This window comes from Bombina bombina, chromosome 8, assembly GCF_027579735.1.
Source record: "Bombina bombina isolate aBomBom1 chromosome 8, aBomBom1.pri, whole genome shotgun sequence".
Classification (NCBI taxonomy): domain Eukaryota; kingdom Metazoa; phylum Chordata; class Amphibia; order Anura; family Bombinatoridae; genus Bombina; species Bombina bombina.
Window position 1 is genome coordinate 325326526 of NC_069506.1, and position 24293 is coordinate 325350818.

Consider the following 24293-nt stretch of genomic DNA (forward strand, 5'->3'; position numbering starts at 1 on the left):
TGGGCCTTCAAGAACGAGGCTTCTGTTGATCAGATATGTAAGGCAGCGACTTGGTCTTCACTGCACACTTTTACCAAATTTTACAAATTTGATACTTTTGCTTCTTCTGAGGCTATTTTTGGGAGAAAGGTTTTGCAAGCCGTGGTGCCTTCCATCTAGGTGACCTGATTTGCTCCCTCCCATCATCCGTGTCCTAAAGCTTTGGTATTGGTTCCCACAAGTAAGGATGACGCCGTGGACCGGACACACCTATGTTGGAGAAAACAGAATTTATGTTTACCTGATAAATTACTTTCTCCAACGGTGTGTCCGGTCCACGGCCCGCCCTGGTTTTTTAATCAGGTCTGATGATTTATTTTCTCTAACTACAGTCACCACGGTATCATATGATTTCTCCTATGCAAATATTCCTCCTTTACGTCGGTCGAATGACTGGGGAAGGCGGAGCCTAGGAGGGATCATGTGACCAGCTTTGCTGGGCTCTTTGCCATTTCCTGTTGGGGAAGAGAATATCCCACAAGTAAGGATGACGCCGTGGACCAGACACACCGTTGGAGAAAGTAATTTATCAGGTAAACATAAATTCTGTTATTGGATAAAATGAACTCTATACATTTTAAAATAAACTCACACTGTTCAATTTTTAAATTAGTGTCTTTTTTTTAAGAAAATGGTTAACCTCTATTAATCCCAATTTGTGTTCTATGTTAGTGTAAAGAGAGGTCACGTCACACGTAACCATTATGTATTTCTCCAACATAGGTGTGTCCGGTCCACGGAGTCATCCTTACTTGTGGGATATTCTCTTCCCCAACAGGAAATGGCAAAGAGCCCAGCAAAGCTGGTCACATGATCCCTCCTAGGCTCCGCCTACCCCAGTCATTCTCTTTGCCGTTGTACAGGCAACATCTCCACGGAGATGGCTTAGAGTTTTTTAGTGTTTAACTGTGGAAAATTGGGAAGCAGATTTTCTGAGTCGTCAGACATTACATCCGGGGGAGTGGGAACTCCATCCGGAAATCTTTGCCCAAATTACTCAACTGTGGGGCATTCCAGACATGGATCTGATGGCCTCTCGTCAGAACTTCAAGGTTCCTTGCTACGGGTCCAGATCCAGGGATCCCAAGGCGACTCTAGTAGATGCACTAGTAGCACCTTGGACCTTCAAACTAGCTTATGTATTCCCGCCATTTCCTCTCATCCCCAGGCTGGTAGCCAGGATCAATCAGGAGAGGGCATCGGTGATCTTGATAGCTCCTGCGTGGCCACGCAGGACTTGGTATGCAGACCTGGTGAATATGTCATCGGCTCCACCATGGAAGCTACCTTTGAGACGAGACCTTCTTGTTCAAGGTCCGTTCGAACATCCGAATCTGGTCTCACTCCAACTGACTGCTTGGAGATTGAACGCTTGATCTTATCAAAGCGAGGGTTCTCAGATTCTGTTATTGATACTCTTGTTCAGGCCAGAAAGCCTGTAACTAGAAAAATTTACCACAAAATATGGAAAAAATATATCTGTTGGTGTGAATCTAAAGGATTCCCTTGGGACAAGGTAAAAATTCCTAAGATTCTATCCTTTCTTCAAGAAGGATTGGAGAAAGGATTATCTGCAAGTTCCTTGAAGGGACAGATTTCTGCCTTGTCTGTGTTACTTCACAAAAAGCTGGCAGCTGTGCCAGATGTTCAAGCCTTTGTTCAGGCTCTGGTTAGAATCAAGCCTGTTTACAAACCTTTGACTCCTCCTTGGAGTCTCAATTTAGTTCTTTCAGTTCTTCAGGGGGTTCCGTTTGAACCCTTACATTCCGTTGATATTAAGTTATTATCTTGGAAAGTTTTGTTTTTGGTTGCAATTTCTTCTGCTAGAAGAGTTTCAGAATTATCGGCTCTGCAGTGTTCTCCTCCTTATCTGGTGTTCCATGCAGATAAGGTGGTTTTACGTACTAAACCTGGTTTTCTTCCGAAAGTTGTTTCTAACAAAAACATTAACCAGGAGATAGTCGTGCCTTCTTTGTGTCCGAATCCAGTTTCAAAGAAGGAACATTTGTTGCACAATTTGGATGTTGTTCGCGCTCTAAAATTCTATTTAGATGCTACAAAGGATTTTAGACAAACATCTTCCTTGTTTGTTGTTTATTCTGGTAAAAGGAGAGGTCAAAAAGCAACTTCTACCTCTCTCTCTTTTTGGATTAAAAGCATCATCAGATTGGCTTATGAGACTGCCGGACGGCAGCCTCCTGAAAGAATCACAGCCCATTCCACTAGGGCTGTGGCTTCCACATGGGCCTTCAAGAACGAGGCTTCTGTTGATCAGATATGTAAGGCAGCGACTTGGTCTTCACTGCACACTTTTACCAAATTTTACAAGTTTGATACTTTTGCTTCTTCTGAGGCTATTTTTGGGAGAAAGGTTTTGCAAGCCGTGGTGCCTTCCATTTAGGTGACCTGATTTGCTCCCTCCCTTCATCCGTGTCCTAAAGCTTTGGTATTGGTTCCCACAAGTAAGGATGACGCCGTGGACCGGACACACCTATGTTGGAGAAAACAGAATTTATGTTTACCTGATGATAAATTACTTTCTCCAACGGTGTGTCCGGTCCACGGCCCGCCCTGGTTTTTTAATCAGGTCTGATAATTTATTTTCTTTAACTACAGTCACCACGGTATCATATGGTTTCTCCTATGCAAATATTCCTCCTTTACGTCGGTCGAATGACTGGGGTAGGCGGAGCCTAGGAGGGATCATGTGACCAGCTTTGCTGGGCTCTTTGCCATTTCCTGTTGGGGAAGAGAATATCCCACAATTAAGGATGACGCCGTGGACCGGACACACCGTTGGAGAAAGTAATTTATCAGGTAAACATAAATTCTGTTTTTTAACTCCAAGACACCTCTTTCAATAAATTTAGTAGATGTGTGGAGTCTCTTAAGTAGGCTGGTAGATTCACCACATACTGTTGCAAAAATGTATCAATGTATTTTGATAGATTAGAGGTTAAGGAGTTAATCCCTGATATAATTGGGCGTCCTGGTGGATTAGTGAGGGATTTGTGGATTTTAGGTAGAAAGTTAAAGGTTGGGGTTCTAGGGAACTTGATTGTCAGAAAATTATATTCATTATCATTTAGAAGCCCTTTATATTTGGCATCAAGTAATAATTTATCCAAATGTTCCTTCTGTAATTTTATCGGATTTGTTAACAGCTTTTTATATGTATTTTTATCATCCAATATTCTGGAGGCTTCTTTTAAATAGTCTACTGTGTCCATCAGGACAATCCCCCTGCCCTTATCCGCTTGTTTTATTATAATTTCTTTATTGTTTCTTAAATCCTGTAATACCCTATTTTCTTCTTTAGATAGATTGAAATTAATATATTTACTTTTCCTATTCCATTTCTCCAAATTGTTTTTTTACCCATTTCTCAAATAAATTAAGATGATCTCCCTTGTCCTTAATGTGATAAAAAGAGGATTTATTTTTCAAGCTAGTATGTTGGTAGGTGCTTGTTTCATTTGTCTCTTTATTAATTGCATTCTCAAGTGGGTTTTTAAAAAATATCTTAAGGGTGAGTTTTCTAATATATTCATTAATGTTTATTAATGTTTCGAATTTATTTAATTTAGTGGTTGGTGCAAATGTCATTCCTCTACTCAAAACTGTTCATTTAGTTTTATTTTACTTAAATTAAATATTCCTTCAGTATTGATCTTATCCTCTTTTGTTTCTCTCTTTCGTCTAGCTCCTCCTCCTCTTCTTCCTCTCTGTCCCTTTTTTCTCTTCTGAATTTCGTATTTGTTTTCTGTTCTACCCCTAAAAAATCTCTTGATGTACTTGGTTTATTCATAAATTCACTTTCATTCTATTCTATTCTCTCTCTTAGTAGACTATATCTGTTATCTGTATGTAATCTCCAATTATTCTGATAGTTATTTCTTCTCATATTATAATTTCCTTTGCTGATAGTAATTATCTGATCTCCCCACATTAGTGTGGTATGTTCTATTCCACCTATAGTCTTTCTCTCTTTGGTCATCTTTATAGTATTGGAGTTCTCTTCTAGGATATTGTTGATTTCTATAGGGACCTTGTTTTCTATTATCATATTTGTGGTTCTGGACATATTTTTTATTTTGATGATAAAATCTATGATTACCAGATTCATTAAATTTTATTTCACTTTGTCCGGTATATTTTTCTTTTCCTTTCGATTTCTTTTGAAAAACTTTTAAGCGATTTTTTATTTTTAGTTTTATCCCCTTGTGGTCTTAAATTAGTTTCATCAATAGTTTCTATTTCTTTATTCTCATCACTGTGTGTCACCGGGGCATCGATCTGTGAATAATCTTGCTCATCTCTATTTTTCTTTCTAAGTTTCCCTTCTAAAATGTCTTTATTTTTTGTAAATTCAGAATAATATCTTTTGGTTTTTCTTCATATCCTCTGGACTTTTTAAAGGGGTCTAATCTGGGTTTAGTATCCCTTTTAAGATCTGCAGAAAATCTGTCATTTATTGAGATTAACTGTAATGTGGCACATTGTTTTTATGTTGAGCAGTGGTAACCACCTTTACCATGTGAGCTTATACCATGCTATTACAAACACCTGAATCCTGACTCGGGATTCTACAAGTTGGGTAGTAATTTCATTTTAAAGACTTCTGCCAGGAGAGTGTAGCTGGTCATCTGTCTGTAGCTAAATTGCTATGGTAGCGAGGATAAACCGTTATTAATAATTAGGCACTTGTGAGCCTGTATATCTTTCCACAGCTTTAATAAATGCAAGGCTGCCAGCAATGTTTGCTTAATAAGTGAGGAATCTATATCACCACCTGGATTTTTTGGCAGCTATGGAATGGGAATTCTTCAGCTGGAATGTCAGAAGTAACTGTATGTGGAACAGGTGCAAAATGCCCCATCCTGATGTCTGGCTTGCAAAATCTGCTTCCTCTGCAGTTAGGACAATTTGCTTTAACCCTTCACCTACCAGAGTGAGCGGCAATCCATTGTGTCACAAAGGGGTTAACAGTTGACTGTTTTTTATTGTAATATTGGTGATATTCTATTTATAGGCACCTAATTGTTAATTAGTCTCAATGAATAAACCAATAAGACTGTAAAGGGGTTAAACACATAGCCAAAGTCAGCTCCATAGTGGCAACGCACTACTGGGACCTAGCAGAATGCCAGCTTCTGAGCCTACCTAGGTATGCTTTCCCGAAAAGGTGACCAAGAGAATGAAGTAAATTTCATAATAAAAGTAAATGTAACTGAACCACAACAGTTTATTTTTTCTTTCATGTAAAGTTAGGTAAAATAAAACAATAGTTTATTCAATTGAAATAATATTTTAGCTGCTGCTTGCCCCAACCTGCTATGTGAATCCAGAGTTATTTAAAGGGACACTAAACCCAATTTTTTTTCTTTCATAATTCAGACAGAGCATGCAATTTTAAGCAACTTTATATTTTACTCCTATTATCAAATTTTCTTTGTTCTCTTGCTATCTTTATTTAAAAAACAGGTACGTAACGCTTAAGAGCCAGCCCATTTTTGGTTCAGACCTGGGTTATGCTTTCTTATTGGTTTGCTAAATGTAGTCACCAATAAGCAAGCGCTATCCATGGTGCTGAACCTAAAATGGGCTGGCTTCTAAGCTTTAAATGCCTGCTTTTTAAATAAAGACAGAAAGAGAATGACAAAAAAATCATAGTAGGAGTACATTAGAAAGTTGCTTAAAATTGCATGCTCTGTCTGAATTATGAAAGAAATAATGTGGGTTTAGTGTCCCAGCTCCACCTTCGAGCAATCAGTCACACCCACTGACTACCCCTGCTTTATTACCAAGCCATTTCCATAAACTGCCTTAGCTCCTCCGTCCCACGTCAAGGCTCTGAATATTGAGCGGTATGACTTTACCAGCTTTGTAGAGGATTTGTGTAATACACTAGTAACAAGAAACCGCAATGGGAGGAGAAAGCTGAAGACAGTAAAGTCATAATTGTACTTTACTCATGATTCAGATAGAACATGCAATTATAAACAACATTCTACTTTGTCTTATTGATCTACTTTGCTTTGTTGTAATAGTATCATTTTACCTTAAAGGGACATTAAACACTTTGAGATGGTAATATAAAATGATATATACAGGTATACCCTGCTCATACAGCTGGTTAGGGACCGGAGCCCCGCTGTAAAGTGACTTAAAGTAAAACAAGGCAGTTATAGCTTTCTTTTCACTTGCCAGTGTGTTTAAAGACTTGAAAACAAGTTTGAACTAACAAATATTAGGGTGCAATAGTGCTATGTTTAGTTTAACACTAATAGCACAGTATTCAATTAGTAGTCAATAAATACTGTACCTGTAAAATAGTGACAATTACTGTAGTAAAATTTGCCAGACTATAGCACTGAGACACAGATTACACTGTAATGCTGAAAACAGAGTGTACTAAGCATAACAAAATGGCGCCAGTCACTTGTCTCGCAATCTCACAATGATTACAGCACTGTTTCAAAATCCTTGGAGGTTGAACTTCAGCTCCACAAAGCGCTGTATTAGCGAAGCGCTGTAAAGTGAGGCGCTGTAAAGTGAGGCGCTGTAAAGTGAGGCGCTGTAAAGTGAAGCGCTGTAAAGTGAGGCGCTGTAAAGTGACGTATACCTGTATATAATTTGCAATAAACTTTCATTACTACTTTTGTCTCATTTATTCATAATTTCATTCTGAAAACTGAGCTTTTTAGTTCCTGTTAGATGTGGAAGTGCAGAACTCTTGAGACGTGTTTATAACTGTCTCTAATTGGTCTCAGCAGAGAGAGAATCCTAAGTTACAACATGGCAACTCCCATTGCTTTATAGACACTAAAACTTTACATTTATTTTATCAACTAATGACATTTTAACAAAATACATGTACATGCTATTCTCAGTCTAATCTTGTCTTTGAAGGCATCATTCTATCTAGCATTTATTTAGTGTTTAATGTCCCTTTAAGAAATTGTATATTCAAACAAAATACATTTGCATAACATATTATAAGAAATGATTTAGTTTCCATGTCCTTATGATAAGATAAGATCTGTAGAAACTAACAAGTGGACAGACCAGAAAATGAGTTAAATAATGTTTTATAAAATGAGACCAACACTGTAGTTTGTAGATTTTAAGTGCAAAGCTCTGATTCCGACAGGTGAAAGTATGGAGTAAGAGCTGCATTTTTTTTTTTTTCAGGTATTGTTTCTGTGTGATTTGTGTTCAGTACAAAACTTTACTAAGCTCCAACCCCGAGGCAGAAATTTTGTTCCCTACAGTACAGGAATAAACAGACTTGCCCTGTCTTGAACCAAAATCTTGTGGCTCACAGTCTGATTATCAAATCTTTTTCTGAACCACAAGAGAATGCAGGTTATTTGTTCTGCAATATGTTTGAAGCCTCTCTAGAGGCCAGGAGCACTGAAGGGTTTTGTTTCTCTTGGCCTTGGTTTACTTTCACTAGACAATTTCTACCGTATGGAACATTTTGAGAACTCTGTTACTTTTTATGTTTTGGCAGAATAATGAAGTCCTCGCTGCATATGGAAGAAGATGATTTTGTTCCAGAGCTGCCAAGAAGTATTCACCCCCGGGAGAGACCCGACTGGGAGGAGACAATTAGTGCAATGGTAAGTCTGAAAACTCACTAGTAAAGGTCCATTTACTGTTCTGTGTCCTGAATAAAAATAAATAAAAATATATATATATATGTGTATGTATATATATATATATATATATATATATATATATATATATATATATATATACACACATATATACACTGTCAAATAGCTTTTCTCACTTCATCGGGAGTATGGCGTGTTAGCCGAATTGAGATTAAATTGGTATTGAAGAAGGCTTATTGAATGAGCCGAAACGTCGACTATGAATTCTCATGATGTATTCTAAATAAACATTATTGATCATTCTAAATCCTGTGAGTGCCCTCTCTTCCTACAATGCTTTATATATATATATATATATATATATATATATGTATGTATGTGTATGTTTGTGAAAGTATATATACACTCACCATCCACTTTATTATGTACACCTTGCTAGTACCGGATTGGACCCCCTTTTGCCTTCAGAACTGCCTTAATTCTTTGTGGCATAGATTCAACAAGGTGTTGAAAATATTCTTCAGACATTTTTGTCCATATTGACATGATAGCATCACTCAGTTGCTGCACATCCATAATGTGAATCTCCCATTCCACCACACCCCAAAGGTGCTCTATTGGATTGAGATCTGGTGACTGTGGAGGCCATTGGAGTATAGTGAACTCATTGTCATGTTCAAGAAACCAGTCTGAGATGATTTGAGCTTTGTGACATGGTGCATTATCCTGCTGGATGTAGCCATCAGAAGATAGGTACACTTTAGTCATAAAGGGAAGAACATGGTCAGCAACAATACTCAGGTTGGCTGGGGCGTTAAAACAATGCTCAATTGGTACTAAGGGGCCCAAAGTGTGCCAAGAAAATATCACTCACACCATTACACCACCACCACCAGTCTGAACCCTTGATACAAGGCAGGATGAATCCATGCTTTAATGTTGTTTACGCCAAATTCTGACCCTACCATCTGAATATCTAAATGTTGCAGCTGAAATCGAGACTCATCAGACCAGGCAACGTGTAGCCTCAATTTCCTGTTCTTAGCTGACAGGAGTGGCACCCGGTGTAGTATTCTGCTGCAGTAGCCCATCTGCTTCAAGGTTTGACGTGTTGGGCATTCAGAGATGGTAACGAGTGGTTATTTAAGTTACTATTGCCTTTCTGTCATCTCGTACAGTCTGCCCATTCTCCTCTGACATCAACAAGGCATTTTCATCCACACAACTGCCGCTCACTGGATATTTTCTCTTTTTCGGACCATTCTATATATACCCTAGAGATAGTTGTGCGTGAAATCCCAGTAGATCAGCGGTTTTTAAAATACTCAGACCAGCGCGTCTGGCTCCAACAACCATGCCACATTCAAAGTCACTTAAATCCCCTTTCTTCCCCATTCTGATGCTTGGTTTGAACTTCAGCAAGTCGTCTTCACCACATCTAGATGCCTAAATGCATTGAGTTGCTGCCATGTGATTGGCTGATTAACAATTTGTGTTACCAAGCAATTGAACAGGTGTACCTAATAAAGTGGCCGGTGAGTGTATATATGTATAACTTTTTCCTTCTGGGCTAGTAGCTTTTAACCCCTTACTAGTAAACCATAGTAACATTATGCTACTTTGACACCAGACTTTTTACTATTGAAACATTTTATATGTACAAGGTCAAACTTGTGATTTGGCTAGCACTGATAATGTGAGTATATTCAGAATGAAAAGACATTGACAAGCAGCTAAGCTGTTGATTATGGGTCATTACCCCCCCCCCCCTCCTCCTCTAGATACGGCTGCTTCCCATTATGAATCTATGGGTTGCAGTTGTTAGTGGAAGCTAAGTGGTTAATCCCTAACAAGAAGCTCATTTAGAATTTAGCCATTCTTATGTCTGTATTTGGCTATTTGCAAGCCATGATATTGTCATTTGCAACATTTTAATAATGTTAATGGCAATGTCAATTAGATACCTATCTAGACTCCATCAGACTTAAGAAAGTCATCACTGTATTTAAACTTCTTTCAAACATCATCAACAGTTAAAAGATATCTTCAGATATACGTGTTTTAAAACTAAGCGCAGTAATCATTGACACCAATCTAACCTATATTTGTGTTACCAATAGCCTATCTAATTATTATTATCATCATCATCATCATCATCATCATTTATTCTTATGGAGCTAACATATAACATAGTTGCCCTACCCTTGAGTTTCTTTATCTAATGTAGAACACCTTGCCTTAGGTACGTATACAGGACAGGTGGACTCATGAGCGTACATACTAAAGTCTGTACAAGGGAAGATGATGAGAAAGCAGAGGGTTCTGGGTGAGGAACTGGTGAGAGGGCATTATTATAGGTTATAAGCATTTCAAAATAGTAGTGTTTTTAGGGAACACTTAAGACTGAGATAAGAGGAGGAAAAATTAAGTTCTTGGGCAGAGCGATTGGGCACATAAAGTAAATATTTGTAGACAAAGATAGATATATAGATAGAGCAGTGCTAAGGACAGAATTTTATTGTTGTGTCTAAAGGAATCCAGTGGAGGGACTGGCAGAGAGCTGTACCAAATGTGGAGCAATGTGTGTGGCAGATCAGTCTGACTTAGGCATTCACAATATATTGCAGAGGGGAAATCTGGTAGTTTGGAAGACCAGAGAGGATGCAGTTGCAGTAGTCCAGGTGGGATATGACATGAGTGGATTTTGTTTGAGTTTTGTGTTAAAAATTGTTGACTGCTATGCATCTTATCTCTGTTGTTGCACATCTTGCTAAATCCGTCGGTTTCAATATCTTCAAGTCATTTGGCAACTAGAGCTGGTAAACCTGTTGTCCTGCATTAATGACTATTTTTTCCAACATGTTTCTGAGAGTAAATTTGGCTCAAAATGAAGCTGCTTCATCCTGTGCATAAGATTTAAAGGCGTTTCCTCTTTGCCTCCAGATATCAGGACACCTGAGAGCCAGGAGGAAAATTAAACATGACAGCATTTTACTAATTAGTGGGGTGGGTACGACCTGCTAACTAGCATGTGTCAGTGTTACAGTAATCAGTCCTGCGGCTGTATTTCTTAACTTAAAGGATGGTAAACTCAAAATTTCACCCCCATACAATTTATAATTATAGAAAATTAGCAACAGTCATTTAAATCTGTTGCAAATTAGAGACAGCAAAAAAAAAAGGGTATATAGATTGTCAGCTTTTTTTTTAGGGGTAAGTGCCTGTATTGTTCTTGATTTGTAAAACCTTCTAAAACATGCAGTTCTATGCTTAATTGCTGACATATGCTATGTATTTACACATATTAGTTTAGGAAATATGTTGTGGTGCCTGATTTCTTTCATGTAATTAACAAGAGTCCATGAGCTAGTGACGTATGGGATATACATTCCTACCAGGAGGGGCAAAGTTTCCCAAACCTTAAAATGCCTATAAATACACTCCTCACCACACCCACAATTCAGTTTTACAAACTTTGCCTCCCATGGAGGTGGTGAAGTAAGTTTGTGCTAGATTCTACGTTGATATGCGCTTCGCAGCAGGCTGAAGCCCGGTTTTCCTCTCAGAGTGCAGTGAATGTCAGAGGGATGTGAAGAGAGTATTGCCTATTTGAATACAATGGTCTTCCTCTAGGGTATCTATTTCATAGGTTCTCTGTTATCGGTCGTAGAGATTTCTTCTCCTACCTCCCTTTTCAGATCGACGATATACTCTTATATACCATTATCTCTACTGATTCTAGTTTCAGTACTGGTTTGGCTATCTACTATATGTAGATGAGTGTCTTGGGGTAAGTAAATCTTATTTCTATTTATGACACTCAAAGCTATGGTTGGGCACTTTATAAGTTCTAAATATATGTTTTAAACTTATATTTGCCATGATTCAGGTTAATCAGTATTCCTTCTTTCAGACTGTCAGTTTTATTATTTTGGGAAATGCATATGAATAAATATTTTTTCTTACCTTCAAAAATTTTCAATTGACTTTTTTCCTTGCAGGCTGTTAGGCTCGTGGGGGCAGAAAATGCTTAAATTTATCGCGTCATTCTTGGCGCAAACTTTTTTGGCGCATAATTTCGTCATTTCCGGCGCCATAGTTTACGCCGGAAGTTTACACATGGTTGAGTCATTTTTTGACGCATGTGTGTTACAGACTTTTTTTTGTGCCAAATAATTTGGGCGTCTTACTTGGCGCCATTATTTTCACATTATTTCAGTCTCACTTTTTTGTTGCTTCTGGTTGCTAGAGGCTTGTTTGTTTTGCATTTTTTTCCATTCCTGAAACTGTCATTTAAGGAGTTTGATAATTTTGCTTTTGTATGTTGTTTTTTTCTATTACATATTGCAAGATTTTTCAAAAGCTGTTCCTGAATCAGAAAATACTGAGGGATTCCTGATGACTGATATCAGTCCTACCAAAGCTAAGTTAATTTATTTTAATGTTATGAATGTTTATATTTAGCTATGGTTTGTAATAAGTTTTTATGATAAACTTTTACATGCAGAGTCTATTAGTATTTATGCATTATCTATTGCTATTCTTTTTACATCTTATGTACAAGATATATTTAGGAATTTATAAGAATATTTTTCTGATTCTGAATTAAACTCCCTGCTGTTTCAGTTGGGAAATCCCTTGTAGGGGAGACTGTTTTTTTTTAAAAAGTGTTTGTTTTTCCAGTTGTAGAAAAAGTTGTTGTTGACTCCCAAGCTATGTGTCGTCTAGTTCTTGGTGGAAAGGGGTTATTATTACAATTACCAAGAGTAGTTATTTGCTTGTCTCTGCTTACCCAAAAGATATTACAGATCCTACAACCTCTCTGCTACAATTACCAAGAGTAGTTATTTGCTTGTCTCTGCTTACCAAAAATATATTACAGATCCTACTGCCTCTCTGCTACAATTACCAAGAGTAGTTACTTGCTTGTCTCTGCTTACCCAAAAGATATTACAGATCCTACTGCCTCTCTGCTACAATTACCAAGAGTAGTTACTTGCTTGTCTTTACCTACCCAAAATATATTATAGATCCTACTGCCTCTCTGTTGCATCTTTTTTTCCAAGGTAATCAATTATTTTGTTCACAATTGGATTCAATTCTTCAACTGTTACTCTGGGCTGCAAGATTGAGTTCTAAGGCTAAATATTAAGCTTTTTTTCTTACTAAGGAACGGAATTCTAAATTCTTCCCCAAGTAACATGTTTATAATTGGAAGTTTTCTTCATTCAATTTAAGCCATTTTTAAAATCAAAGTCAGCTCCCCAAATTTGCATTTAGGTGCAGTTCTTATTCCAGCTTAGCTGGTAAGGGGCAGGTTAACTTTTTTAATAAATTTGTTTGGTTCAATTCGGTCCAAACTTCTTAGATTTGGATACAGAATAGGATTCAGAGTAAAACCGTCTGTGAGAAGTATTTTTTTTCTCTCTCTAACATATTCCAGCTATTCCAGTAAGGCTCACACTTTCCTGAAGTGTGTTTCAGTCCTATATGTATTGGGTACTTGTGAAGCGCGGCTGGTCACCCGTTGGGGCTCAAGGTGCTGCTCAGATCTGGAGTTTTCTGGGGTATTTATACCAGTTCCTTTTTAGGAACAGGATTTGGGGTTTTTATTCAAAACTATTCATTATTTCAAAGATAGAAAATCTTTTTGAATTGTCATATAAGTATACCATCTTTTAGAATGGAGTTTATATGGTCTATTCTGCCTTTTTTGGTCAATAATGGCATTATTTGTTCACAATAGATACAATACATGCATATCTTCATTTTCTGTTTTCATTCAGATTATTTTCATTTTCTGAGATTCTCTTTTTTTGACAAGCATTACCAATTTGTTGCTTTTCCTTCTGGTCTAGCGACAGCTCTAAGAATCTTTTCAAGGTTCTCAGTGTTTCCTTATTTGGACGGTCTTGTGGTACTGGCTCAGTCTTTTCGTTCTGCGGAATCTCATACGATTCAACTTTTGTTGTTTCTTCAAGTCATGGTTAGAGGATCTTTTTATCAAAAGCTCTTTGATTCCTCAGACAAGGGTCACCTTTTTTTAGGTTTCCAGATAGATTGTGTCAATGTCTTTGTCTCTAGCAGACAAGTGACAATTTTATTGGGTTCCGTTTGTCGGAACCTTCAGTCTCTATTATTTCCTTCAGTTGCTATATGCATGGAATTTTTTGGTATTATGGCTGCAACATTGGATTCGATTCCCTTTGCTCATTTTCATAAGAAACCTTTCCAGTTTTTTATACTGAATTAATGGTGCTTCTAGGATACCACTTTTTATATCCTTGAATCCCAATGTTTAACTATCTTTGATTTGGTGGTTAGATCACCATCATATAATTCTACGGGTCTCTTCGGTTCATTCAACCTGTACCATGATCACTACAGATGCGAGTCTTTTAGGTTGGAAGGCTGTCTGGGGATCTCTGTCAGCACAAGGGGTTTGGAAATCTCAGGAGGCGCAATTACCAATCGATATTTTGGAACTCATTTTTCAGAGTTCTTCAGTTTTGGCTTCTTTTTGAAGAAAGAGACGTTTATTGTTTTTCAGACAGACAATGTCACAACTGTGGCGTATGTCAATCATCAGGGTGGGACTCTCAGTCCTTAGACTGTGAAAGAAGTATCTCGGATACTTGCTTGGACTAAATCCAGCTCCTGTCTAATTTCTGCGGTCCATTTCCCAGGTATAGACAATTGGGAAACGGATTATCTCTGTCAATCAAGCTTTACATCCGGGAGAATGGTCTTTACCTAGATGTGTTTTTTTCAAATTGTTCAGATGTGTGGGCTTCCAGAAACAGATCTGATGGCATCTCATCTAAACAAGGAACTTCCCAGGGGCCTATTCAGGTCCGGGGATCCTCTGGTGGAGGCAGTGTATGCATTGACACTTCCTTGGAGTTATCAATCTGCCTAAATTTTTTTGCCTCTGGTTCTTCTTTTTAGAGTGATTTTCAAAATCATCAGGGAGCAATCTTTTGTGTTGCTGGTGGCTCCAGCATGGCCACACAGGTTTTGGTATATGGTTCTTGTTCAGATGTCTAGTTGCCAATCTTGGTCACTTCCATTAAGGCCAGACCTTATATCTTAACATTAATTTTTTCCATCAGGAACTGAAATTATTAATTTGATGGTATGGAGTTTTAACGCTTAGTACTTAGTCATAGAAGTTCTTTGACTCAGTGATTAATACTATGTTGCAGGCTCGTAAATCTGTGTCTAGTAAGATTTATTATCGAGTTTGAAAGATTTACATCTCTTGATGCTCTTTTCATAATTTCTCTTGGCATTCTTTTAGAATTCCTAGGATTTTTTAGTTTTCTTCAGGATGGTTTAGATAAGGGTTTTTGTCTGCAAGTTACTTGCAAGGACAAATCTCTGCTTTTTCTGTGCTGTTTTCATAGAAAAATTTGCTAATCTTTCTGTTATTCATTGTTTTGTTCAGGCTTTGGTTCGTATCAAGTCTGTCATTTAAGCCAATTTCTCCTCCTTGGAGTCTTAATTTGGTTCTGAGGGCTTTACAGGCTCTTCCGTTTGAGCATATGCTTTCTTTGGACATTTAAATTACTTTCATGGAAAGTATTGTTCCTTTAGACATCTCTTCAGCTATAACAGTTTTTGAATTATCTGCTCTTTCTTGTGAGTCTCCTTTTTCTGATTTTTCATCAGGATAAGGTGGTTTTGCTATATTCTTTTCAAATTTTACCTAAAGTTGTGAATTTTTACAACATTAGTAGAGGAATTATTGTCCCTTCCTTGCGTCTTAATACTAAGAATTCTTTGGAGAGATTCTTACATTCTTTGGATGTGGTAAGAGTTTTGAAATCATGTTGAAGCTATTCAGATTTCAGAAAGACTTCTAGTCTATTTGTTATATTTTCTGGTTTTAGGAAAGGTCAGAAGGCTTCTGTCATTTCTTTGGCTTCTTGGTTAAAGCTTTTTGATTCATCTTGCTTGTTTGGAGTCGGGTTAATCCCCGCTTCAGAGGATTACGGCTCATTCTACTAGGTCAGTTTCTACTTCCTGGACTTTTAAGAATGAAGCTTCTGTTGATCAGATTTGCAAAGCAACGACTTGGTCTTCTTTGCATACTTTTACTAACTTCTACCATTTTGATGTTTTGTCTTCTTCAGAAGCAGTTTTTGGTAGAATAGTACTTCAGGCAACTGTTTCAGTTTGATTCTTCTGCTTATAACTTCAGTTTTTTTCATTATAAAAATTGAAACTTTTGATTTGGGTAGTGGATCAATTTTTCAGCGGAATTGGCTGTCTTTATTTTATCCCTCCCTCTCTAGTGACTCTTGCGTGGAAGTTCCACATCTTGGGTATCTGCTATCCCATACGTCACTAGCTCATGGACTCTTGCTAATTACATGAAAGAAAACATAATTTATGTAAGAACTTAACTGATAAATTAATTTCTTTCATATTAGCAAGAGTCCATGAGGCCCACCCTTTTTTGTGGTGGTTATGATTTTTTTGTATAAAGCACAATTATTCCAATTCCTTATTTTTGATGCTTTCGCTCCTTTCTTATCACCCCACTTCTTGGCTATTCGTTAAACTGAATTGTGTGTGTGGTGAGGGGGTGTATTTATAGGCATTTTAAGGTTTGGGAAACTTTGCCCCTCCTGGTAGGATTGTATATCCCATACGTCACTAGCTCATGGACTCTTGCCAATATGAAAGAAATGAACTTATCAGGTAAGTTCTTACATAAATTATGTTTTTCTTATGCCTACGAAGTCTCTTGTTTAAATAAAATTGTCTAGCACAGCTGGGTCATGTGACTTCCGCTGCTGATTACCTCACCGACTGTGTCTGCTCAGGTCTCTGTGACTTCCTAGCCATACATTAACTCTGGCCTAGATTTAGAGTTTGGCGTTAGCCGTGAAAACCAGTGTTAGAGGCTCCTAACGCTGGTTTTAGGCTACCGCCGGTATTTGGAGTCACTCAAAATAGGGTCTAACGCTCACTTTCCAGCCGCGACTTTTCCATACCGCAGATCCCCTTACGTAAATTGCGTATCCTATCTTTTCAATGGGATTTTTCTAACTCCGGTATTTAGAGTCGTTTCTGAAGTGAGCGTTAGACATCTAACGACAAAACTCCAGCCGCAGGAAAAAAGTCAGTAGTTAAGAGCTTTCTGGGCTAACGCCGGTTTATAAAGCTCTTAACTACTGTGCTCTAAAGTACACTAACACCCATAAACTACCTATGTACCCCTAAACCGAGGTCCCCCCACATCGCCGACACTCGAAAAAAATTTTTTAACCCCTAATCTGCCGACCGCCACCTACGTTATCCTTATGTACCCCTAATCTGCTGCCCCTAACACCGCAGACCCCTATATTATATTTATTAACCCCTAATCTGCCCCCCTCAACGTCGCCTCCACCTGCCTACACTTATTAACCCCTAATCTGCCGACCGCAAAGCGCCGCCACCTAAGTTATCCTTATGTACCCCTAATCTGCTGCCCCTAACACCGCCGACCCCTATATTATATTTATTAACCCCTAATCTGCCCCCCACAACGTCGCCTCCACCTGCCTACACTTATTAACCCCTAATCTGCCGACCGGACCGCTACTATAATAAAGTTATTAACCCCTAATCCGCCTCACTAACCCTATAATAAATAGTATTAACCCCTAATCTGCCCTCCCTAACATCGCCGACACCTAACTTCAATTATTAACCCCTAATCTGCCGACCGAATCTCGCCGCTATTCTAATAAATGTATTAACCCCTAAAGCTAAGTCTAACCCTAATACTAACACCCCGCTAAGTTAAATATAATTTAAATCTAACGAAATTAATTAACTCTTATTAAATAAATTATTCCAATTTAAAGCAAAATACTTACCTGTAAAATAAATCCTAATATAGCTACAATATAAATTATAATTATAGCTATTTTTGGATTTATATTTATTTTACAGGTAACTTTGTATTTATTTTAACCAGGTACAATAGCTATTAAATAGTTAAGAACTATTTAATAGCTAAAATAGTTAAAATAATTACAAATTTACCTGTAAAAGAAATCCTAACCTAAGTTACAAATAAACCTAACACTAGACTATCAATAAATTAATTAAATAAACTACCTACAATTACCTACAATTAACCTAACACTACACTATCAATAAATTAATTAAATACAATTGCTACAAATAAATACAATTAAATTAGCTAAAGTACAAAAAATAAAAAAGAACAAAGTTACAAAAAATAAAAAAATATTTACAAACATAAGAAAAATATTACAACAATTTTAAACTAATTACACCTACTCTAAGCCCCCTAATAAAATAACAAAGCCCCCCAAAATAAAAAATGCCCTACCCTATTCTAAATTACTAAAGTTCAAAGCTCTTTTACCTTACCAGCCCTGAATAGGGCCCTTTGCGGGGCATGCCCCAAGAAATTCAGCTCTTTTGCCTGTAAAAAAAAACATGCAATACCCCCCCCCCCAACATTACAACCCACCACCCACATACCCCTAATCTAACCCTAACCCCCCTTAAATAAACCTAACACTAAGCCCCTGAAGATCATCCTACCTTGTCTTCACCATACCAGGTTCACCGATCGGTCCAGAAGAGCTCCTCCGATGTCCTGATCCAAGCCCAAGCTGGGGGCTGAAGAGGTCCATGATCCGGCTGAAGTCTTCATCCAAGCGGGCCAGAAGAGGTCTTCCATCCGATTGAAGTCTTCATCCAAGCGGCATCCATCCGGAGCGAAGCGGCAGCATCCTGAAGACCTCCACCGCGGAACATCCATCCTGGCCGACGACTGAACGACGAATGACGGTTCCTTTAAATGACGTCATCCAAGATGGCGTCCCTCAAATTCCGATTGGCTGATAGGATTCTATCAGCCAATCTGAATTAAGGTAGGAATATTCTGATTGGCTGATGGAATCAGCCAATCAGAATCAAGTTCAATCCGATTGGCTGATCCAATCAGCCAATCAGATTGAGCTCGCATTCTATTGGCTGTTCCGATCAGCCAATAGAATGCAAGCTCAATCTGATTGGCTGATTGGATCAGCCAATCGGATTGAACTTGATTCTGATTGGCTGATTCCATCAGCCAATCAGAATATTCCTACCTTAATTCCGATTGGCTGATAGAATCCTATCAGCCAATCGGAATTCGAGGGACGCCATCTTGGATGACGTCATTTAAAGGAATCGTCATTCGTCGTTCAGTCGTCGGCCAGGATGGATGTTCTGCGGTGGAGGTCTTCAGGATGCTGCCGCTTCGCTCCGGATGGATGCCGCTTGGATGAAGACTTCAATTGGATGGAAGACCTCTTCTGGCCCGCTTGGATGAAGACTTCAGCCGGATCATGGACCTCTTCAGCCCCCCGCTTGGGCTTGGATCAGGACATCGGAGGAGCTCTTCTGGACCGATCGGTGAACCTGGTATGGTGAAGACAAGGTAGGATGATCTTCAGGGGCTTAGTGTTAGGTTTATTTAAAGGGGGTTTGGGTTAGATTAGGGGTATGTGGGTGGTGGGTTGTAATGTTGGGGGGGGGGTATTGTATGGTTTTTTTTTTACAGGCAAAAGAGCTGAATTTCTTGGGGCATGCCCCGCAAAGGGCCCTGTTCAGGGCTGGTAAGGTAAAAGAGCTTTGAACTTTAGTAATTTAGAATAGGGTAGGGCATTTTTTTATTTTGGGGGGCTTTGTTATTTTATTAGGGGGCTTAGAGTAGGTGTAATTAGTTTAAAATTGTTGTAATATTTTTCTTATGTTTGTAAATATTTTTTTATTTTTTGTAACATAGTTCTTTTTTATTTTTTGTACTTTAGCTAGTTTATTTAATTGTATTTATTTGTAGCAATTGTATTTAATTAATTTATTGATAGTGTAGTGTTAGGTTAATTGTAGGTAATTGTAGGTAGTTTATTTAATTAATTTATTGATAGTCTAGTGTTAGGTTTATTTGTAACTTAGGTTAGGATTTCTTTTACAGGTAAATTTGTAATTGTTTTAACTATTTTAGCTATTAAATAGTTCTTAACTATTTAATAGCTATTGTACCTGGTTAAAATAAATACAAAGTTACCTGTAAAATAAATATAAATCCTAAAATAGCTATAATATAATTATAATTTATATTGTAGCTATATTAGGATTTATTTTACAGGTAAGTATTTAGTTTTAAATTGGAATAATTTATTTAATAAGAGTTAATTAATTTCGTTAGATTTAAATTATATTTAACTTAGGAGGGTGTTAGTATTAGGGTTAGACTTAGCTTTAGGGGTTAATACATTTATTAGAATAGCGGCGAGATTCGGTCGGCAGATTAGGGGTTAATAATTGAAGTTAGGTGTCGGCGATGTTAGGGAGGGCAGATTAGGGGTTAATACTATTTATGATAGGGTTAGTGAGGCGGATTAGGGGTTAATAACTTTATTATAGTAGCGCTCAGGTCCGGTCGGCAGATTAGGGGTTAATAAGTGTAGGCAGGTGGAGGCGACGTTGTGGGGGGCAGATTAGGGGTTAATAAATATAATATAGGGGTCGGCGGTGTTAGGGGCAGCAGATTAGGGGTACATAGGGATAATGTAAGTAGCGGCGGTTTACGGAGCGGCAGATTAGGGGTTAATAATAATATGCAGGGGTCAGCGATAGCGGGGGCGGCAGATTAGGGGTTAATAAGTGTAAGGTTAGGGGTGTTTAGACTCGGGGTACATGTTAGAGTGTTAAGTGCAGACGTAGGAAGGGTTACCGCATAGCAAACAATGGGGCTGCGTTAGGAGCTGAACGCTGCTTTTTTGCAGGTGTTTGGTTTTTTTTCAGCTCAAACAGCCCCATTGTTTCCTATGGGGGAATCGTGCACGAGCACGTTTTTGAGGCTGGCCGCGTCCGTAAGCAACTCTGGTATCGAGAGTTGAAGCTGCGTTAAAAATGCTCTACGCTCCTTTTTTGGAGCCTAACGCAGCCTTTATGTGGACTCTCAATACCAGAGTTATTTTTATGGTGCGGCCAGAAAAAAGCCGGCGTTAGTTTTTCGGGTCGTTACCGACAAAACTCCAAATCTAGGCCTCTGTGTTTAACCCCTTTGCAGAGGATAAACACATAGGGCTTGATGAGCTTAAGCTCTCTACAAGATAGCTGAAGGAGTTTCATCTGTACTGTGAGCTCCTTCACATGCTTATATAAAGGCAAATTTTAGCTTGAGAGCTGTTTATCTCGCTATGCAGGATTCTGGAGGTGAAGGAGAGATACCTACATTACAATATACTCATCCGTCCCGTAGACTTGCAGGGTCAGTAGTGCTTAAATGACATGTCCCTCTAAAAAGCCGGTTTGTATTGTTATGCACTATGAATAACATGGATTGGTAATTTTTAGCTTATTTTGTATGTGAAACAGTCTATAGCTCCTGACCCTCCTCAGTTTAATTTATTCATTCATTAATTAATACAACATTATGCAGCAAATCAGGCATTGCACAAATGTATATGGAGCAATTCTGGCAACGGGTTAGAATTAAAAACCCCTATAAAACAAATGATAACAATGCAGATAGTTGCAGCAATGCTTGCGGCATAGTTGTGCTGCAGAATTGCATATAATATTTAAAGGGACATTAAATAATAGATATATTTTATTACCAAGTAAAATAGTGAGGTTATTCCTGCCTCCCTCTAATTATCGATGACACCACGTTGAAATCTATCTTTCACTACATTCCAGTGGTGACCAGCAACTCTCCTTCAGATTCATGCAGTGTAATCCAGGTTCTAAAATGGCGGAACCCATGATCAGAAGGATTTGCATGAAATGTGTTTACTGTCTCTAATACTCTGGAGTGTTTGATTTTTGTATGAAAATTTTATACTTTTGTTTTGTTTTTAAATAAATACTAGAACATTCTGCATAAATAGATGGGTCAAGTGAGACATATTTGATATTGCAGTCTTGCTCTAATGACATGGTTATATACTACAGGATCTGCTTTGTCATAAAAAAATGACTTTGACAATATTAGATTTCCAGCACATTGTGTGAGATTTCAGGGTTTATTTCCCAGTTTTTATCTGGAAATAGTTACGGATGGTAGTTAATGTGCTTTGCCCCACACTGCAAAAGTAATTTTCATGTGCAGACTGGAGACTTAGCCAATAGGGCATCTTCTGTACATAGCTAGAGAATACGTAAAGCTTTATTAAATACTTTAAGGTTGTAGTGATAAATGTTTAATTATTTATAGTTAAACAATATTTGAATATATGTTCGTTATTTATTTATCCCATATCCTTTACTTTAATTCTGAAAACTGTGAGCATAAAAAATTAAATGCAGACTCCAGACTTAACACTTATATTAGTCAGTCAGGGGTTGCACACTCTAGTGACACATTTATAACAATCCCTAACGGACCTCAGCAGAGAAGGAAACATAGATTACAACATGGTGACTGCCCATTACTTTTATGCTTATTGTTTTCTATAATTAAAGGACTATAGTATATTTAAAAAACAAAAAATCTGCATATTATTCTAGGCTAATCTGTGCTTGAGATTTTATAATTCTATCTAGTAGGCATGGGCACAAATTTGGGGTTATTGAAGCAAATTGTGAATATGGCTGCAGGGAGCAGAGTTAGGCTTTTCTCTTGTTAAGTGTATCCAGTCCACGGATCATCCATTACTTGTGGGATATTCTCCTTCCCAGTCATTCTCTTACAAGCCTCAACCAAGATGGAGGTCGTAAGAGGAGTGTGGTGTTTTATACTTAGTTTATTCTTCAATCAAAAGTTTGTTATTTTTAAATGGTGCCGGAGTGTACTGTTTATCTCAGGCAGTATTTAGAAGAAGAATCTGCCTGCGTTTTCTATGATCTTAGCAGAAGTAACTAAGATCCATGGCTGTTCTCACATATTCTGAGGAGTGAGGTAACTTCAGAGAGGGAATGGCGTGCAGGTTTTCCTGCAACAAGGTATGTGCAGTTAATATTTTTCTAGGGATGGAATTTGCTAGAAAATGCTGCTGATACCGAACTAATGTAAGTAAAGCCTTAAATGCAGTTATAGCGACTGGTATCAGGCTTATTAATTGAGATACATACTCTTATAAAAATGTAATGTAAAACATTTGCTGGCATGTTTAATCGTTTTTATATGTATTTGGTGATAAAACTTATTGGGGCCTAGTTTTTTTCCACATGGCTGGCTTGAATTTTGCCTAGTAACAGTTTCCTTAGGCTTTCCACTGTTGTAATATGAGTGGGAGGGGCCTTTTTTAGTGCTTTTCTGTGCAGCTAAAAATACTGACAGAGACATTCAGCTTCCCTCTGCATGATCCAGGACATCTCTGGAGGGCTCAAAAGGCTTCAAAGTCGTTTTTGAGGGAGGTAAAAAGCCACAGTAGAGCTGTGGCAGTTGTTGTGACTGTTTGAAAAAACAAAACAAAAAACAAAACAAAAACGTTTTTGTCTTTTATTATTCAGTTTTGGGTATTAAGGGGTTAATCATCCATTTGCAAGTGGGTGCAATGCTCTGCTAACTTGTTACATACACTGTAAAAATGTTGTTAGTGTAACTGCCTTTTTTCACTGTTATTTCAAATTTTGACAAAATTTGTGTTTCTTAAAGGTGCAGTAACGTTTTTTATATTGCTTGTAAACTTGTTTAAAGTGTTTTCCAAGCTTGCTAGTCTCATTGCTAGTCTGTTTAAACATGTCTGACACAGAGGAAACTACTTGTTCATTATGTTTGATAGCCATGGTGGAGCCCCATAGGAGAATGTGTACTAAATGTATTGATTTCACCTTAAACAGTAAAGATCAGTCTTTAACTATAAAAGAAATATCACCAGAAGATTCTGACGAGGGGGAAGTTATGCCGACTAACTCTCCCCACGTGTCAGACCCTTCGCCTCCCGCTCAGGGGATGCACGCTAATATGGCGCCAATTACATCAGGGACGCCCATAGCGATTACCTTGCAGGACATGGCTGCAATCATGAATAATACCCTGTCAGAGGTATTATCCAGGTTGCCTGAATTAAGAGGCAAGCGCGATTGCTCTGGGGTTAGGAAAAATACAGAGCGCGCAGATGCTGTAAGGGCCATGTCTGATACTGCGTCACAATATGCAGATCATGAGGACGGAGAGCTTCAGTCTGTGGGTGACATCTCTGATTCGGGGAAACCTGATTCAGAGATTTCTAATTTTAAATTTAAGCTTGAGAACCTCCGTGTGTTGCTTGGGGAGGTATTAGCTGCTCTGAATGACTGTAACACAGTTGCAGTACCAGAGAAATTGTGTAAGCTGGATAAATACTATGCGGTACCGGTGTGTACTGATGTTTTTCCTATACCTAAAAGGCTTACAGAAATTATTAGCAAGGAGTGGGATAGACCGGGGGTGTCTTTTTCCCCACCTCCTATATTTAGAAAAATGTTTCCAATAGACGCCACTACACGGGACTTATGGCAGACGGTCCCTAAGATGGAGGGAGCAGTTTCTACTTTAGCAAAGCGTACTACTATCCCGGTTGAGGACAGTTGTGCTTTTTCAGATCCAATGGATAAAAAATTGGAGGGTTACCTTAAGAAAATGTTTATTCAACAAGGTTTTATTTTACAGCCCCTTGCATG

General features: G+C 38.1%; 1 protein-coding gene across 4 annotated transcripts in view; it reads left to right on the forward strand.

Annotated features, from left to right (window-relative positions):
• The window catches only part of ARHGAP32 (Rho GTPase activating protein 32), a 749023-nt gene that overhangs the window by 152424 nt on the left and 572306 nt on the right, over positions 1 to 24293 (forward strand). For all 4 annotated transcript variants that reach the window (XM_053691545.1, XM_053691546.1, XM_053691547.1 and 1 more), the window contains exon 2: positions 7556 to 7664. In XM_053691545.1, coding sequence (XP_053547520.1) covers positions 7556 to 7664 — 109 coding nt within the window. The remainder of the gene's footprint in view (positions 1 to 7555; positions 7665 to 24293) is intronic.